This window comes from Engystomops pustulosus, chromosome 4 (genome assembly GCF_040894005.1).
Source record: "Engystomops pustulosus chromosome 4, aEngPut4.maternal, whole genome shotgun sequence".
Lineage (NCBI taxonomy): Eukaryota > Metazoa > Chordata > Amphibia > Anura > Leptodactylidae > Engystomops > Engystomops pustulosus.
In genome coordinates this window covers 44110779-44131622 of record NC_092414.1, presented here as the reverse complement: position 1 = coordinate 44131622, position 20844 = coordinate 44110779, and the positions used below count along the sequence as shown (strand labels likewise).

The following is a 20844-nucleotide window of genomic DNA, read 5'->3' as shown; positions in this document are numbered from 1 at the left end:
ATTCCACGCCACTGGCGCTCTACCACATGTCCTTCTATGGCTGAATGAGCCCAATAAATGTCCCACCTCTTCCGCATGGAGGAACTGGCTATAATAACTCCGGAGGCCCATGAAAGGTTCCTCTGTGTGTGGTCTCTGTGGATGAGCTTTAGGGAATCTCAGGATTTTAAGGTTCTCTTTTAAACCCAAGCCACCTGATGGACTTTCCTGTCTCTCCTTAAATGGCACAGACAGGCTGGCTACAGGGGATGGGAATGCCTGAATTCTTCGTCCCCTCTCCTGACCCAAGTGGCTGCACCCTGTAGGACCTCCTTCCCTTTGTGTTTTTTTCTGGCGTGTTTCTGTCTAACGTTCTGTTCTGTGTTTTCATATTCTTGTTTGCCTTACATATTCATTCCCGGCATGTAACTCACTGCAGTCTTATGATACCACCTCATGCCCTTTCATGTTTGGAAGGGGGCGACATGCCTCAAGGGTAGGGAGAGGAATGTTAATTGTTATATATTTTTTCAGGGCTCTGTTTCCGAGCTTATACTCCTCCTCACCCAAGAGGTCATCCCACTCAGATAGGGCCTTTGTTTAAGGTTATATGTATGACCTGGATATATGCATACCTTACACTGTACATTACGTTCTATGCTTATCTTTATAAGTCTCATCTAGTGTATTGTGACTTGTGTTTTATATTGTTCAATAAAAAATATCTCTACTATCCAACATTTAGTATCAAGTCCATTTTATTTATACTACAGCACAATTACTTTTCATTCCTAGACAACATCTACTTACAATGTAAAGGCACTGCAATGGGGAGTAAGTTTGCCCCTAGCTTTGCAAATTTATTTGTGGGCCATTTTGAGGAAACCATTGTTTACTAATTGTGTCATTTACAAAAGATTCATTGATGAGGTTTTCATAACCTAGAAAGGGGATCCTAAAAGTGCTAGACTATTTATTAACCCCTAGGCGCACCAGGACGTTAGAGTACGTCCCCGGGGCTACATGCTAAGCGCACGGGGAGGTGCTATAACGTCCTGCTTCTGGCACCGGCTCACGAACGGAGCCGGCAACAGAAGCAGCGGCTGTCAGCTGTCTATCACACTTAAACTACATTTTCCAAGGAGGGCAATAAAATATTACAAAAATATTGGAGTATCTTGAAACATGACCCTTACCGTAAAGATCTAATTCCTCATAATCCGATACTCACATATAGAAGATATAGGTCTCTTAAAAATATTCTAGCCCTAGTCGGCTAAAAAAAACGTAAACCAAGTCCTACCCTATCTCTCGTTCCTAAAACTGTAGGGAGTTTCAAATGCGGACACTCCCGATGCAAATGTTGTGACAGCATACAACATAGAAGGACTTCATTTGCCTCTGAAATTACTAAAGAGAATTATTCAATTAAAGAATTTTTCAACTGCGGCTCCAGCTACGTAATATACTTGCTGGAATGTACGTGTAGGTTACAATACATTAAGGGAGAGATTTAATAAACATAGGAACAATATTGATCATGGTTTTCTACTGCACAGTGTCTCCAGACATGCGGCTATTTTTCCATGACAAAAATTATAAGGACTTTAAAGTAACTCCAATTAGACACGTTAAATCCAGTGCATCGCATAGATTCAAGACTCTGAAACAAAGAGAGATGTTCTAGATCTATAAATTGCAAACCCTGACCCCTGCTGGTCTGAATGAGAGTCTGGACAACATATAATGCATTGTAATATTCAGCTACAGTATACACTCACCGGCCACTTTATTAGGTACACCATGCTAGTAACGGGTTGGACCCCCTTTTGCCTTCAGAACTGCCTCAATTCTTCGTGGCATAGATTCAACAAGGTGCTGGAAGGGCTACATTTTTCTATACTAGATGGCGCATATGCGTACCTTTACACGTGCGTACACCCTTACCTTCTCCTTCCATATCACACAATGAGCACGTAGACTCCTGAAACCGTGCGCGCTTAGGTCACTCGCATCACGCAGGTGCAGAGCTGTGCTCCAGTCACAAGCGTTGGAGCGTCGGTAAGGTGCCCAAGACATCAAGTGCCGAAAACATTATTTAAATCTGCTCCCCCACATTACCATTTCAGAAGTAAGTGGTTTAAGAAACTGTTAGTTCTTTATGTGTATATAGATGAATTTGCGCTATGAAACTTTCCTGACCTTTATGTTTACATATGTAAATTATACTGACCTCAAGCTTTATTGGTTCTTGTTGGTGATGTTACAGATGATCCAGCTGATTGAGACATGTGATTTCCTGCATAAATGTCTGTAAAGTAATCATTCCATCATTCTTATCTTTGAGGGTTAGAAGGATTTATTGATATAATTTTTACCCTCATTTTATCATTCATTCTCAATATTGTCTGTACCAATAAATGTAAATGTTAATTTTATTATTCTGGAGTTGAGTCAGTAGTCATTGCCGTAGATACTCCTCTAGTGGTGGTCAGTGCCCGTATAGCCTAGCCTACCCACTCATATTTACTTGCTACCGCCGGTTTCCTTTTCTTGGAACCGGTGTTCTATGTTTTTGGCTAGTGGATCAGAAGACTGTGACCGCATTTGGACTCTTCAAGTTACCCTACAACAGGGTTCGTTGCATACTAGCCAAGGTGGCTGATGGTGAGCACCCCATTGGGGACCCAAGGCGCCACCCTCCGTTGTTGTTTTTTTGTCTTTATCTTCACATACAGGATATATCGTGCGTCTTGTCTGAATACCGGTTCACACTATAACATTATTTGAGTAAAGTGTCAAATAATTGGAAAACAAGACACTGTTGTAATTCTATTCATTTTACATTAGAAATGGCCAGAAATAATTCTACATTACTTCATTAAAGGATGCAGAGTACATGAAAGAACAAAAAATATTTTTATTTACGTCTACATCTATAAGTACTTTACTATGATGGCATATAACTACCTGTTCATGTTACCGCATTATTTAGGCTATAGAAATGGCAATCTCCTTAGCTGGTAGAAAAGTAAAAATAATAAAGTAAATAGATGTATATGCACCTATATATAATGCAATGAATAGAGCTTATTGGTAAAAAATGCTATATTGTAAAATATTATGGCTATAAGTTAGAGTCTACTTTCTAGTTTGCACCCTCCATAGAATTTCTTCACATAAAATAACAGAAAATAGTATAGGACAATATAAAAACATGTAAAAATATATACTTACACACATATAGTAATAAAAATAAAAAGGGATATGAATAGCGAGCAAAACATGCATCTGTGTGCTGGAAATAACAGCCTGACACAGATGCAGTGGTGGGGTCACAACTCCAACTGGGCACAACTGTTTCATTATAGAAATTTTATAGAAAACCAAATGTTTCCATTTCAGCATTCAATCCCTTTGAAATCATGATATCAAAATCATAAATCATTTTGGATTCTGCTCTAGATATTTTGGCCATAAAATTGCCACCTTTCCAGTCCGGGGTAGAATGGATGGCCCTAAATTTTGTGTTCTTGAGTTCACATGATATTTTGATATGATATTTTTTATAATGGGCTGATAGACTATGTTGTTCAAAGCCTGATTTTGTGTTTCTAAAGTGTTCCCCTAATCTGTCTTTGAGCATCTGGCTGTCCTTCCTACATACTGTTGTTTACATGGACACTATCATATAGACAACTCTTACACTATTGCAGGTAAGTAATTCTTTTACCTGAAAGGTAAAATTGTTAGTATTAGACTTTAAATGCTGTGTCTTTCGATCAAATGGGTAGATCTGCAGCACAATGAAAAAAACCTTTGAGAGACAGCCAAGTTAATCCAATGTCTTCATTTGTATCCCCAAATTGGGTGCTCTGGAGAATACTATAGGGGAATGAGTCGGTAAAGAATCTCCAATTACTTTATCATCTTTTAGAATATGCCAATATTTCTGGATTATTTTCTTAATTTTTATATATTGGACATTGAAAGGTATTACTATTTTAGACTGATCTACTACGGATTCTTTTTCTCTTTGTTGTGGCTGTTCTGCAGTTTTCTTTCCAAGAATAATTCCTCTGTCTGCATTACTGGCTTTCTCCCATGATGTCATTAATAATGGTCTCGGGTATTGTTTTTGTATGAATGTAATACCATCTAGAAGAAACCTAATCTGTTGTTCTTTGGGAAGATTCGCTTTATTTAAATGATATCTATTGGCTTCTAACCCCTTATTATAATTGATACATGTATATATATAAGGAGGTCACATCTAATGTGACTAATATCCATTTTGGTTGCCAATGTAATTGACATCTCCCATGATGTCAATAATAATGGTCTCGGGTATTTTTGGATGAATTGTTCCGTGAGAGCTGCTGCTTCCATTTCAAAGGGGGTCTACAAGTGTGCAATTTCTCCTTATGAGTCTATATTGCCCGTTGTGAACCCACCACTGGATATGTGTCAGGCTGTTATTTCCAGGACACAGATGCATGCTATGCTTGCAATTCATATCCCTTATTATTTTTATTTCTATATGTGTGTATGTATGTATATATTTTTACATGTTTTTATATTGTCCTATACTATTTTCTGTTATTTTATGTGAAGACATTCTATGGAGGGTGCAAATCTAGAAAATAGACTCTTATTTATATCCATAATATTTTACAATACAGGCGGTCCCCTACTTAAGGACACCCGACTTACAGACAACCCATAGTTACAGACGGACCCCTCTGCCCCATGTGACCTCTGGTGAAGCTCTCTGGATGCTTTACTATAGTCCCAGACTGCAATGATCAGCTGTAAGATGTCTGTAATGAAGCTTTTATTGATAATTCTTGGTCCAATTACACCAAAAATTTTGAAACTCCAATTGTCACTGGGGCAAAAGAAAAAAAATTGTCTAGAACTTCCATTATAAAATATACAGTTTCGACTTACATACAAATTCAACTTAAGAACAAACCTCCAGACCCTATCTTGTATGTAACCCGGGGACTGCCTGTATATAATTTGTTAACAATAAGCCCTATTCATTGCATTATATATAAGTGTATATACATCTATTTACTTTATTATTTCTTTTTACTTTTCTACCAGCTAATGAGATAGTAAAGTACTTATAGATGTAGGTGTAAATACAAATATTTTGTTCTTTCATGTACTCTGCATCCTTTAATGAATTGATGTAGAACTATTTCTGGCCATTTCTAATGTAAAATGAATGGAATTACAACAGTGTCTTGCTTTCCAAGTTTTCTTGTACATATAGAGCTTAAGTATTAACAACTATCAATAAATTCTATTAGAAGATAAAGAAATATGTTTAAATATGTTGTTTTTTTTAGACATTTTTTACTATAAAACAGGCATAATGGGCAAATTTTTAACTAGCTACTGAGAAAGAAGCTGAGAAGAGGCTCAGAAACACGTCTAGAATAATCACTTTATCGTGGGGAGAGCTAAACAAAAAGCGACACTTTACATTTCCTTTAAAGGCAAGAATTACTAGTGGGGAGTTTATGTTTGGAAAACTCACTTGGAACCCAGAGATGGACAATCAAAAACCATCCATATAGACTGGTGAGATCTGCTACACACAACTCCTATTACAGAGATCACAACTCAGCTGATTACATCGGAGGAGCCAAACCAGAAAACCCTGAATTGAGAGTTTCCCAAGATTGGGACATATCACCACAGGAGAAGTTGGCCCAAAGACTGCTGAAAAACGTGAGTCTCTATACATATGCTAATATAAAGTTACAATTCAAATAGTGTCCTACATTTATGGTTACATATATGTGACCTATCCGCTATAGTTAAGCATTAATTGTCTCGGTAGTCAAATTTCCTGTGTGTACAAGTTCCATCTGGACTATATATAAAAACAAAACACTATATTCATGTTTCCAATGACCGTTTGCAATAGTTGTTTTAATATCTACAACCATTGATATAACTGAGATTAAACATCCCTACTTCAGAACAACGAGTCGTTTATTAGTATTGGAACATTTGGACTTTGTGAGACATTATATCACTTCAAGAACTTGGGCCCTTTAGTGCCACCCTACCACTCTGCCCAGCCTGCGTTCCTAAACTAATAATTGCAATACATATGTTTATGATGTTATAGTTCCCACAATACACAATATAGACATTAGCTAATTATGGTAACTTTTTATGTGCTTTTTATGTGTATTTGAATATTTTGATATCTTTTAGGCCTAATAAATAATTATTTTTTGTATAGTGTGAGTCAGTGCTCGATATCCATATTTAATATATCTCCTTTTGCAGTTTAATACAGGATAGACACCTGTACATTACTGTTAGCACCTCCACTATCCATTAAGGTTTATTTTGTACAGCTTAAAAATAAGGAGATAATCCACATAGGAAACATGTATGGAAAAGAAACAAAAACGGTCTGCAGGCAAAGCCTGCAGACCGTTTTTGTTTCTTTTCCATACATGTTTCCTATGTGGATTATCTCCCTATTTTTAAGCTGTACAAAATAAACCTTGAAGATTTTAAGATACCGCAAGAAGCTGGATCGTATTTTTTCATATCTCCATATGGTGCCTTAAGAGGCTTTGCCTGCAGACCGTTTTTGTTTCTTTTCCATACATGTTTCCTATGTGGATTATCTCCCTATTTTTAAGCTGTACAAAATAAACCTTGAAGATTTTAAGATACCGCAAGAAGCTGGATCGTATTTTTTCATATCTCCATATGGTGCCTTAAGAGCGAAGGCTAAAATCTGTGCTGCTGCAGTTGTCTAAACTCCAACTACGGTGTCCAGGTGAGCTGACTTTTCCTTATTCATTGTTGTATGTCCACTATCCATTGTTACTTATAGCTAGGGGGGTGAGGAAAGTGCCGAGATAATCCTTTAGATTTTCTAAGATGTCCAACATTTCTTTGCCTGGTCTACCGTCATCTCCTCGACTTGCCAGCCTGTTCTTCCTCCACATCTTTCGGCTTCATGGACTCCCTCTGCATATAGTCTCGAACTGAAGGTCCAGTTTGTTTTTCACTTCTAGCGTTCCCTGTGCAGCCAACTTTAAGTAAAGCTGGATTTCTGTGCGCTCCTATCTCTGCCATTTTGTCTCTGCCCAACAGGACGACTGGTCCCCCCTGTTGCCGTGGGCAGAGTTTTCCTACAATTCCTTTGACTTTTTATCTTTTGGGTCTGCTCCCTTCTTTATTGTCTATGGACAACACCCACCTCTTCCTCTCTCAATTCCTTCTGATGTTCCTGCCGTGGAAGAGTTGGTTTGAGACTTCAAATCCATCTGGGAACAAATGTGTCTGTCTCTAATTCGGGCATCCACCCGCACCAAAACCCAGGCCTACAAGAGATGAAAGTCTCCTCCAGTCTTCTCTCCAGGTGATAAAGCGTGGCTGTCTTCTAGATACGTCGGCTGAAGATTCCCAGCTGTAAACTTGGTCCTAGTTTCCTGGGTCTTTTCGAAGTGCTGAAGCGCATCAACCCTGTAGCCTTTGTCTCCCTTCTGAAACCTGTCATCCTGAATCGCTTCTTTTGGCAAGATATCCACAGATATCTATGAGGTAAAAAGAGGTCCTGGATATGAAGTTGGTCAGAGGGCAGCTGTTTTTTCTTGTCAATTGGAAGGGATTTGGGCTGGAGAAGGTGTCTTGGGAGCCTGAGGACAACATCCTGGACCGTTGTCCTCTACAGAGGTTTCTTCAGTCCAAGAAGAGCGGGAGGCCGAAGGGGGGAGTACTGTCATGGGTGCTCCTGCGATCCATGTCCTGGGTTGCAGGCGCACCCATATGCCTCCCTGTGCCCCTGGATCCTGTCTGCAGCCTCAGTTGCCTTCCCTTGCTCCTGCGTGATCATAACCTCCTCCTAGTGCGCGGGTGCAGTTTCCCACCTTAGATCTCTGTGTCAGGGAAAACAAACGGCTCGCAATGGAACGACTGTGCCCAAAAAGACCAATTTATGTCCTCACTATCAGACCGAGCTTATGCCGAGCCTCAGACATTAGAAGCTATGACTCTGGTCATCCAAGTTGATCGTCGCCTAATTCCAGGCGATCCCATCGGGTGTCCCCCGACTGTCAGCCAGCGGCCAGTCTGTATCCAGGCCATCAAGAATTGGAATCCATGGAGCTGAATAGCATCTCTCCTGCACAGCGGAAAAAACATTGAATAAGACGTCATCTTTGTTTCTACTGTGGAAGTCAGCAGGAAAACTTCTGTTCCTAAGAAGTAATCGGGGGGACTGCTTAGGAGCTCGGGTACTCCTAGTTGTGTCTAGAATGTATTTACCTTGTATGGTATTTCTCTCCCATCTTGGTATAAACCAAGCTCCTAAGCTCGGGTACTCCTAGTTGTGTCTAGAATGTATTTACCTTGTATGGTATTTCTCTCCCATCTTGGTATAAACCAAGCTCCTAAGCTCGGGTACTCCTAGTTGTGTCTAGAATGTATTTACCTTGTATGGTATTTCTCTCCCATCTTGGTATAAACCAAGATGGGAGAGAAATACCATACAAGGTAAATACATTCTAGACACAACTAGGAGTACCCGAGCTCCTAAGCAGTATATAGCCTAAGTGTATCCTAAGTGTAGCCTAAGGTATAGCCTAAGTGTTACTGTATCTTGTCTTTTTACGTCCTTACCCGCTTGTGTGTTCCCCCCTTTTCCCTATCCCTATCCCTTTCTCTCTTTCAGACCTTCTTCAACCATCTCTAAAGGAGATAATAAGAACACATCTCAACACAAGACTCCTAAACAGTGAGTACCCCAGGGCCCATTTAGATAGTACCAATGGTAAAACTGTTATCTCTAAACGTCAAAGGACTAAATTCCCCAACCAAGTGTAGGTTAGCCTTAAGGGAAATGAGATGCAGTAGGGCAGACATAGTCTACCTGCAGGAGACACATTTTTACACACGAGGCTCATTCGCCTTCGCCAGGCATTTATACCCCGAGGCCTACTTAGCTTCACATGACAGTAAGCTGGTGTGGCAATTTTGATCTCCAATTCATGCCCCATGCAGGTCTCCTCTGTGATCGCTGACCCGATGGGACGTTACCTCATCCTGCAGGGAACATTACATGGCAATCCGGTTCGCCTATGTAACATATATGCCCCAAACTCCTCCCAGGTGAGGTTCCTCAACAAATGCCACTGTTACTGGGTGGGGATTTTAACCTCATCTTCTCCACTTCAATGGACAGGTTGGCGACGACAAATTCCCCAGTTAACCATTCCCAAAACAACATGGCATCGGCTTTCCGTAGCCTAATTCGGCGTTTCTCCTTATATGACCTATGGCGGATATGTAATTCCAGAGAAAAAGAATACATATTTTACTCTGCCCCACATGGTACCCATACCCGCATTGATTATTTCTACGGAGACATTCAAATCCTGCGGATGAGAGACGCAGAAATAGGGTCCATTTCCTGGTCTGATCATACCCCTTTGGTGCTAAGCCTTGGAGACGAATTTACCTACTTACGCACTTGCCATTGGAGGCTGAATGAGGCCCTGCTAAAAGTCCCACATACAAAGGAAGAGTTATCCACATCCCTAGCTGAATACTTCCGCCTTAATGTAGACTCTGTATCGACTCAAACCATACTGTGGGAGGCTCACAAAGCTGTGATGCGAGGTTATTCTATAGAGCAGGGAGCAAGATCCAAACGAGATAGGCTGCACCAAGAAAAGGAGCTATGTAAGGCTATGGAGACCGATATGGCGGAAAATCCGACCACAGGGGGACTAAGACGACTGGTAGAGCTTGGGGAGACCTTGAGAGAACTCCAACTTAAACAAGTGGAGAGAATGTTGGTATTCTCAAAGCAGCGTTTCTATGACAAAGGAAATAAATCGCATACACTACTTGCGAGGCATCTCCGGAAAAGACAGGAGAGCCGGACTCCAAATGTTATCAAAAGGGCCCTCAGGGTCCATGATCCATGATCCAAAGGCCATTGCGGAACAATTCCAGGCCTATTATGCCAAACTTTATGCTCTACCTATTCCTCAATCACTATCAGTAGAGGATAGAGAGAAAGAAATACAAGAGTTTTTGCTTTTTCTGTTCTCTCCCTAGGCTGCCCACGGACACGATCCCTTAACCCCTTCGTGTCTATGCCATTGTAGACCTTTAGGACCAGGCCTGATTTTTAAAATTTGCCCTGTGTCATTATAGGAGGTTATAACTTAGCGATGCTTTAACATATCCAGGGGGTTTTGAGATTGTTTTACCGTCACACATTGTACTTCAAAGTAATAGAAAAATTTTGATGATATCTTTTGTGTTTAGTTATGAAAAAAATTGAAAATTGGCAAAAATTTCTGAAAATTTTTCATTTTCAAAGTTCAAAATTTTCTGCTTTTCAGGCAGATAGTCATAGCACCCAAGTAACTTTGTAACTAACATTTCCCGAATGTCCGCTTTATATTGGCATAGGGTTTTATGCATCCTCTCTCTTTTCTAGGTTGTTAGGAGGTTCAGAATTTTGGGTGCAATTTTTCTCATTTTTATGAAAATCACCAAAACCCTAATTTAGAGGCACATGCTCAGCTTTAACTGACTTTGAGAGGCCTAAACAGAAGTAAAACCCCATACATCATGCCATTTTAGAAACTACACCCCTCAATGTGTAAAAAATCTACTTTAAGAAATGTGTTAACCCTTTAGATGCTTCACATGGGTTATGAAGGTGTAATTTACAAGCTGTAATTTTTTTAGACAATGTATTAATTTTGGCCAAAAATCAAACCGTTACAAAGTATTAAATGACAAAAAACTCCACAAAGTTTGATACCCAATTTCTCCCGAGTATAAGGATGCCCCATATGTGGTGGTGACTGCTGTATGGGCACACGGCCTTGCATAGAAGGGAAGCTGCACCATTCAGAGCAGATCTGCAATGTCACATTTTACAGGCTATAAAATGTTTATTTTTTTTGTAATTTGGACATATGGGAGATTTTTTTTTGTGGATGAAATCCACTTTTCAGGGACATCATTTACGGGGGACTCAATAGCCAATAATCAGATTTTATTAACTCTTTCTTGGTGGTGGTTAAAAAAAATCATTAATTCTTGTTTATGGTTTTTATCAATTTTTCACCTGAAGTTCACCATACCATAAAAATAATGTGTTCTCTTTATTCTACGGGTCATCACGATTACGACAATACCCCATTTATATGGCTTTTTTATGGTTAACTTGTTTTGCAGAATATAGAACTAATTTTGCTTGTTTTTGTATCGCCATGTAACACTGAGCAGACCATTTATTTTTTTTCGTTTACAGAGCTGGTTTATAACTTATTTTTTGCGGGACAAGCTGTACTTGTTCTTGGTATCATGTCGGGGTAAATTTTACTTTTTGATTACTTTTTATGTGCTTTTTATGAGGTCAGATGTGAAAATTTCATAATTTTTGCAATTTTTTTTGTGTTTTTTTTTTTTACGCCATTCAAGGTACGGGTTCAGTGACGATTTTATTTTATTGTACGGGTTGTAACGGACGTTGTGATGCCCAATATGTTGTGTTTTTTTGGTGATTTTCACTTTTTTTATGTTTTATTGTATTATTGCATGGGATGGGACTTCAAGGGACTTTTATTCTTTTTTAATAATTTTTTTTAATTGCACTTTATTTTTTTTTTACTGTTTTATTTTGTCCCAGGGTGGGACATGAACAAGTGTTCATTTGATCACTTGTTCATTGTAATATACTGCAATACTAATGTTTTGCAGCATATTACATAGTCAGCCTATGCTTTCTGCATAGGCTGACATCAGCACTGTTAGATCGTGCTTACAGCACGATCCTAACAGGCTTCTAGTAAAGGCAACCCTGGGGTCCTTATCGGGCTTCAGGGTTGCCATGGCAACGATCAGCACCTCCGTACCATGCACGGAGGGTGCCGATCGTCGCTGCGATTCACTATAGACGCTGCAGTCACAATGACCGGCGTACCGCCGGGATCCCGCGGCGATCGCCCGGGCTCAGCTTCTGAGCCCGGGTGATCACCATGACGTGATACTACGTCAAGGTGCGGGAACGACCCTCATCCTATGACGTAGTATCACGTCAGGGTGCGCAAAGGGGTTAACAACCCTATATCCTCTGAAGAGATAGAGGAAGTGGTCAACGAACTCCCCATCGGCAAGGCACCTGGGCCTGATGGCTTGACCTACCTTTATTATCGAACATTCCTACAAACCTTACTCCCCCATATGACGAGACTATTTAACTCCCTTCTGGAAGGGGAATCTCTTCCCTACACTCTCACTCATTCTTATATAACAGTAATCCCCAAGCCCGGAAAAGACGCAACAGAATGTGCAAATTATAGGCCAATCGCTCTCCTTAACTCTGACTTAAAGATTTACACAAAGATCTTAGCGAACCAATTGCTCCCTTTACTCCCCCACATGATCCACAAGGATCAAGTAGGATTCAACCGTGTCGCCAAGGAGGGGACAATACTAGGAGGACCACATACATCCCTTCCCAATCTCCAGGCCCGCCTAAACCAATACGGTCACTTATCGAGGTATAAGTTACTGCCACCAAGACTGAAGCTTTACCGCTCAATATGACCTCACAAAAGGCAGATTTATTACGAGCCAATTTTAAGTTTCGTTGGCACACAACAGCTATTAAATATTTAGGTGTGAACATAACGCACAATTATAGCACAATCTATGACCAGAACTTCCCAAAACTGTTTCAAGAAATACGGTTGCTACTTAACAAGTGGAATTCTCTACCAATATCACTCTTTGGCAGGATAGTGGCCATAAAAATGACCTTGCTCCCCAAACTCTTTCACTTATTTGAAACCCTGCCTATTCCAGTACCTCTGGGAGCCTTACAGTTGATGCAGAGTGCTTTCATCCGGTTCGTGTGGGCCCATAGGCGTCACAGGGTGGCAAAATCTGTCTTACTTGCTCATAGATCTAAAGGAGGATTGTCGGTACCAGACCTAGTTAAATATTACTGGGCGGTACATCGCAGACGAATCCCGGCTTGGTCTACATTGTGGGCCTACCCGAGGTGGATGGAAGTCGAGAAACTTTGGCTGGCCCCATTCCATCCCAATGCTTTCTTATGGACACCGGGGATACAACCCCCAGAAGGTCCACTGTTGGGACCAATGGCTTTTACTTTACACCTCTGGCGATACTGCTGCTCTAGATTCCCTCTAATTTCAAAATGATCGCCTATGCAATCATTCTTATATCCACCACTTATGCCCCAGAATATACCGGGACCAGCAATAAGACCATGGCATACCAAATGCCTATTTCGTTTTGCAGATATAGGAGACCGCATTTCAAGGACAATACTTCCTTTTGGCACCCTCCAGGAAAAATTTGACATTCCATCCTCTTACCAATATCACTACCTACAAATTCGCCACTTATTGCAAACCCTGTGAAGCTCCGATACAGTCTCCAAGCCTACCCCTTTTGAATATCTATGTAAAACTACCACGCACACTTCAGGACTCATCTCTGCCATTTATCTAATTCTGCTACATTCTGACCCCGCAGCGATGGTATCACATACTTACATGGCCAGGTGGGAGCGAGTAGTGGGATCCCTGATCACGCAGGAGCCCTGGTGTCGTATATGGCATTATGCAGCCAAATCATCGACATGCACGGTTTACAAGGAGAATCAGTATAAGCTGTTATATTTCTGGTATCATACACCAGCATTTGGACATATTCGCCCCTCTGAGTCGCCCACTGCGATCGGGTTCTTTTTTGTTGTAAAAAAGGATGGTGGTTTACAGCTGTACATTGATTATCGAGAGTTAAATAAGATAATGGTAAAAAACTCAGGTCCTCTCCCCTTGATCCCGGATCTCTTAATCTCTCGGGTTTCTGGGGCCCAAGTTTTCTCTAAATTATATCTTGGAGGGGCATTTAATACACCTTTGGGACACTTTGAATACCTAGTTATGCCCTTTGGTTTTAGTAATGCTCCAGCGGTTTTTCAAGGGTTTATGAACTCCATCTTTCATGATTACATCGGTGTGTTTATGGTGGTGTGTGCAAGTGGCGTGTAAGCGTAAATGTGATGCAACTGCCTCATTAAACGTGATGCAAATGACGCGTAAACGTGATGCAAATGCTGCGTAAGCGTATCCATGAAGCAAACGCCACATAAGCGTAAACGTGACGCAAACGCTGTGTAAGCGTAAATGTTACACAAACGTGGTGTAAAAGAAAACGTAATTCAAACGCCACGTAAAAATAACTGTCGCAAACGGCGCATAAGCTTAACCGTGGCGCAAATGTAGTGTAAGCACAACGCAAATGCAGCGTAAATGCAACCGCAAGCAAAACTGACAAAACATTTTGATTATGTTAACACAATGTCAAGAGAATATTAGCAGAATGTCTGTGAACACTGCTATTAGATGAACATAGAAAAAACTCACAGCTCAATATTCATAACAGCTTCTCTGACATTGCCTGCCACTGATTGGACAGTATGAGAGAAGATTATAATAAGAAACGCCTCCAGCTCCAGCCCCAGCTCCTCCTCTCTGACCAAACACAGATTACAATAGTCAGAACCTCGGAATGATATCTCCGCAACCGTGGGGGCTAGAAGGAAAATTCCAAGTGCGCCTGAATCTGTGTAGCTGCCCCTTCAGGATGGTATTATAATCTCTACATGTGTGAGGTGGTGAAAGGTCCTCTTTAAGAACTTTTCTGTGATTGCCAAACTCCTCACGGATCTAACCCGAAAGGGTGCTGACCCAAGTAATTGGTCGCTTACCGCTTGCTAAAAGCGGCTTTCTCGTCAGCCCCAGTTTTGGTTCAACATGACCTCTCTCAACTGTTTGTTGAGGAGGTAGATGCCTCCAAGGTTGGAGTAGATGCTGTGTTGTCTCAGGGGTCCTCCACTCTCACCAGACTTAGACCCTGTGCATATTTCTCTAGAAAGTTTTCTTTTTGTGAGAGGAATTATGATATTGGTAATCGAGAGCTCCTTGTCATAAAGTGGGCATTTGTAGTCTGGCAACACTTTTTGGAGGGGGCTCTTCATCCGATAACTGTGCTCACGGATCATAAGGACTTAGTATATTTGGATACTTCTAAGCGCCTCCACAATGCCCGCTGGAGAGGTGATCTTGGAGCCAGTGTGGTTATTGATGTGAGGGATGTAGTTTCTACCTCTTTGCTTTCTGAGAAAAATGTTACATATTTAACATTAAAAAAATGTATATAATCAACCCATTTTCAAATCTGTACCCCTCCAACTATCAGAAACAGTTTTTAGGAAGATTGTTAACCCCTTGAGCTGGTTGATGGCTTGTTTTTTTGCGGGACATGTTGTACTTTGCAACAGTATCATTTTAATGTACCGTATACACTCGTGTATAAGCTGAGTTTTTCAGCACAAAAAATGTGCTGAAAAACCTCAAAAAAATTAAAATTATATACTCACCCTCCGGCGGCCCTGATGTTTGGCGCGGCTCCGCTTCTTTCTTCCTCGCGGCTCCTCTTCAATATTTCGTCTTCTTTAAAAGCCTGCAGGGCGAACCTATAGCACGGGTGCCAGAGGTGGCACTCAAAACCCTTTCTGTGGGCACCCAGGTCTTCACCCCAGCACAAAATTTTCTAGACATGACCCAAGGTTTCCTCCTGCGGTCCAAAACGATGCTTGGTAACACCTTGGCTGCAAGGACTACACAAGAAGCGAGAAGGTGTGGATTATGGTTGGAGCTCCTGCTCTGGGTCCCCTGATTTTTCCTCTTCAGGGTACCCTGGAGGGAAGCTACAATCCAAATTTTCTTTCTACTTCCTCAGAACGCCAATACGATTAAGACTTCTGATACAGTTGGGATCAGAAGTCATCACAGAAAAAAAGCCATCACAGAGCTCTGTACGTGTAATAATAACAAAAAAGTTATAGATATTTGAAGGTGGGAAGTGAAAATGGAAATGAAAAAACAAAAAAGGGTTAGGTCGTTAAGGGGTTAAGTGGACAAATCCTTTAAAGGCTGACGCTTTTGGTTACATAATTTATATGGATGAAAAAAAAAGTATCTATTTCGTCCTGCTGATTGTGCTGATCTGTGTGATTCGCAGCAGGAGACAAACTGTTCTCTCTGTCTCTCTCCTTAGTTGTATGTAACAAAGTTATGAAGAACTATGTGTCTGCCATGTACAGTGACTTATTAGGCACAGGGTCTAATAGACAATCTGTCAGTAAAACATTGACAGATACAACATATTTGAGCACAGAAGTACTGAAATGTATTGTATGAGGGATCAAGGTAGCCCCCATGAGGTAAAGTTTTTATAAACCCCTTAACCCCTTCCCGACATTTGACGTAATAGTACTGCATTGCGGGAGGTGCGTTCCCGCAAAATGCAGTACTATTACGTCATGCTTCTGGAACCGGCTCCTGAACAGAGCCGGCGCCAGAAGCTGCAGGTGTCAGCTATATATTATAGCCGACACCTGCCTCTAACACCCGCAATCGGAGATTTCTCCGAACGCGGGTGTTAACCCCTGACACGCCGCAGTCGCGCTGACCGCTGATCGCGCTGACCGCTGCTCCGATCGTAGCCCCGGGACTGCGATTTCCAAATTTTCACCAAATATCTGATTTTCTCATAAATAAATGCAAAACATACCAAAATTTTTCAAATAACCTGAAGTACAATGTGTCACGAGAAAACCATTTTAAAATCACTTGGATATGGTGGTTAATAAGTGAATTATGGAAGCATGGGGGGGGGGGGAATTCAAACAACAACTGTGCAAAATTTGGCGATTATAAACGCGACGGTGCAGATTCCTTTAAGCAGACATACACACGTACACTCAGCTTTATATATTAGCTATAGCATAGATATGTTATTTATGTTCTATGGGTCAATACGATTACAGCAATATTCTATTTATATAGTTTTTTTGCTGAATAAAAACTTGTTTTCGCATAGCCGTCTTCTAATAGGCGTAACATTATTTTATTTTTTGTTGATTGAGCTGTATTAAGGCAGATTTTTGGCTTTTTGCATTATCTTTTTTACAGTCTTCACTGTACGGGTTTAGCAATGATTAAATTGTGTTGTATGGGTTGTTACGGATGCATTGATATATTATATGTACTGTTTGTGTGGTGATTTTCACTTTTCTATGTGCAGGATTTTGGTCGATTATGGCGCATTAAGGCTAATTTCTTTTAATTTTATTTGTAAATTTTTTTTTTAACATTTTTTACTGTTCCACTCGAACTTGAACAAAGTAATACACTGCTATACTAATTACTATATTACAGCAGTCAGGTTAAACAGATGGCTGACGCACAGTGACAGATCCTGACATCATTGTGCTTCTGAAGGCAAGAGTTGTCTATAGGGTTAAACAGCTGGGATCGTGGCTATCGCTATCCCAGCTGTTACTGTGAGAGCCTGACTGTTACATATAGCCGGGCTCCCACACTGTTGTCAGGGTTGCATTTTTTCAATCGGTTAATTTTTTGGCAAAAATAGCAGAATAATGCTGATTTATTAACACTTTCCTGCAGAACAAAATAAAACAGCAGTTTTGCCATTTGTTTTTTAACCCCTTAGCGCTCCGCGCCGTAGCTGTATTGCGCTGGTTCCCACGAATAGCGCTCTGCGCAGCACAGCTACTGCGCAATCGCATCCCTTCTCCAAAAGTGTCACCAAGTCGCGGAGGCAGGAGGAGTTCCTGTTTTTTGATGAGGAGCTGTTGAATTTAGTTGTATTCCAGACAAATCTCTACGCTGCACAGCATATTGCCCAAAACCCCACTTCATTTTATGCACAACCCTACAGGTGGACCCTTGTCACTGCAGCAGAGATGCAGACGTATTGGGGCATAATACTTCTTATGGGGATAGTACAGAAGCCTTAAATCAGGGACTATTGGAGCACAGACATACTGTACCAAACCCCGATGTTACGCATGGCAATGAGCAGGATGTATACCTACAAGTTCAGGGTATATGAAGGGAAGGACTCCAGTATAGTGCCCCCAGGATGCCCCCCCCCCTTCCTGGGTGCTACAAGGAAGATAGTGTGGGATTTGGTGCACCCACTGCTGGACCAGGGCTACCACCTCTACCTGGACAATTTCTACACCAGCACTACCCTGTTCAAGTGCCTCGCTTCCAGAAATACTGCGGCATGCGGCACTGTACGCAGAAATCAGAGAGAGGTCTCCCTAAGTCGCTGCTTGCGCAAAAACTTGCAGCAATTGTGTGTTAAGTACAAGGACAAGAGGGAGGTCCACAATACATGAGCACACCACCACCCCTGTCCCAGTATGAGGTACCATTACAGAAACCCCCAAGCCAGACTGTATTTTAGATTATAACAAGTACATGGGAGGGGTGGACTTGTCGGACCAGGTGCTTCAGCCATACAATGCCAAGCGGAAGTCGAGGGTGTGGTACAGGAAGCTGGCCGTGCACTTCATGCAGATGGCACTGTATAATGCTTACGTGCTGCATCAACATGCCGGCCAGAGGGGAACTATCCTGGAATTTCAAGAGTAGGTAATAAAGTACTTTCTTTTTGGAGACCAGGAAGGGGGGAGTGCCAGCACTTCTGGAAGCAAGGTCACATCACGTATTGTACCAGGGCAGCACTTTCCAGGAGTAGTTCCCCAAACTTCCAAAAAGGGAAGGTCACAGAAGAGTTGCAGGGTGGGCTCCAAAAATGGTATTCGGAAGAACACCATTCATCAACGTGAGACATGCCCAGAAAAACCAGGGTTATGTATGAAAAAATTGCTTCCGAATTTATCATACATCCCTAGATTTTTAGAGTACCCTGTTGTTACCCTGATGTACTATGCACAGCTTATATGTCATGCCATACCTTCCCTTCCCTTCTTTTTTTTTTTTTTTTTTTTAACTTTTTTATTTGAGCTTAAGTGGTACATATACAATTACATAGATACTTTCCATGTTCAAGTCTGAATAAACACTTACAGCTCCAATTTACATATATATATAACATTTTCTGTTATAGTAGTGACATGTCACCACCTCTTTGCATGTTCTTTTGAGACTCTAAATCAACCAAAAACTAAAACTAATTTAACATAACCATGAAACATGGTACACATATTTTCATTTGAAGCCTACATAGGTCTTACTTTTTAGCATCTCTATGTACATCAAGGTCCTGTGGGTGGTTTCTTACTGCATTAGAGTAACATGAGGTTAGCCATTTCTCCCAACTTAAATCGTATTTCTTGCTATTGCCATCATTAAATGCTGTTGCTCTCTCCATTGTGCAATTGTGGTTGACTCTGCTTGTGAGTTCCATAAACTCAGGTATTTTGGTAGTTTTCCATAATTTTGCTAGTAATGTAATTGCCGTAGTTGTGACATGAAATATTATCGTTCTGTCCGCTAATTCGAACTCTCCCAGACCTATTCCCAATAGGACCAACTCTGGGGTGAATTGAATCTGCGTTTTCAAAACGCTTTTTAAAAGTATATTAATTTGGTTCCAGAAATTTTTTATCTTTGAACAGTCCCAGAAAATATGCAAAACCGTACCCTTCTGGTTTTTGCATCTCCAGCACTTATCTGACGAAGTCGGATAAATTAGAGCTAATTTACTTGGAGTGAAATACCATCGATACATAATTTTCCGCCTTGTTTCATGGTGGAGAGCACATTTTGATATAGATTTGGTAACTCGGTATGAATTTTCCCATTCACTTATACCTATAGCTTTACCTAAGTCTTTTTCCCAGTGAGATAAGCAGGCCATAGGTGTTTTGTAAAATTCTTCCCCAATTGCTTTGTATGCTATTGAAATACCTTTTTCCATCTTTTTGGGATTCAAAAAGGATAATTCAAAGGCGTTTTTAGGTAACATGCTCTTCCTTGGAATGGATAATATAAAATGTCTAATCCTAAGGTATTTGTAAAATTCTTTGTTGGATATATTAAACGTATTACTTATTTCCTCAAATGAATGTAAATGGGTCTTATCCCATATGTCTGCTACTTTCTTTATACCTTTGTCAATCCAATTTTTGATTTCTAAATTGGGTATAAAAAATGGTAACATTTCACTTGGTAGATCCCATATGCGAAGGGAAAATAATTTTGCATCTATTCCTTGAGATTTCCAAATTTTAGTGCTAGTTGCCATTGTTTTTAATGAAGTACTTGAGATTGATTTTTGAAAAGCCAAAGCCCACAATTGCACGTTTAAAGGAGCTTTTTCTGATATGTCATTTTCAATTTGTATCCAATGTTTATTATTATCTACTAACAAACACTGCCTGGTTTGTTCAAGAATCGCAGATTTGTAATAACTGCCTATATGTGGGAGACCCAGCCCCCCTTTATTATATGGCAAATAAAGTATTTTCGCTGCCGTTCTTTGTTTCTTGTTTAACCATATGTACCTGTTGACTTTAGTTTGTAATTTTTTAAGAAATTTCTGAGGAACTCCTATTGGAACATTTCGAAATATATACATTAGTTTTGGGAGGACCATCATTTTGAAAGCTGCGATTCTTCCAACCCATGAAATGTTTATTTTTGAGAAGAGGTTCAGATCTGTATCCATTTGTTCTAATAAGGGAGTGTAGTTTACCTGAAATAGTTTGGAGGAAGGAAATGTCAATTTTATACCCAAATATGGTATGTGTCCTTTTGCCCACCCAAAAGGGTACGTTTCCTGCAGATATGATGATATTGAATCAGACAGATTCATTTCTAATATTAGGGATTTGCCAGCATTTAATTTATAATACGAGATTTTACTGAACTGTTTAAGGATTAGAGCTACCGCAGCCAGTGATTTTGTAGGTTTGGA

General features: G+C 40.6%; 1 protein-coding gene across 9 annotated transcripts in view; it reads right to left on the bottom strand.

Annotated features, from left to right (window-relative positions):
- The window catches only part of NME5 (NME/NM23 family member 5), a 309787-nt gene that overhangs the window by 247666 nt on the left and 41277 nt on the right, over positions 1 to 20844 (bottom strand). For 4 of the 9 annotated variants that reach the window (XR_011854826.1, XM_072145803.1, XM_072145804.1 and 1 more), the window contains exon 2: positions 1283 to 1380. The exons of the other annotated variants lie outside the window; for them this stretch is intronic. Coding sequence is in view for 3 of the 4 variants with exons in the window: in XM_072145803.1 (XP_072001904.1) it covers positions 1283 to 1354 (72 nt within the window). In the remaining variant the exon portion in view is untranslated. The remainder of the gene's footprint in view (positions 1 to 1282; positions 1381 to 20844) is intronic. 9 annotated transcript variants of the gene reach the window in all.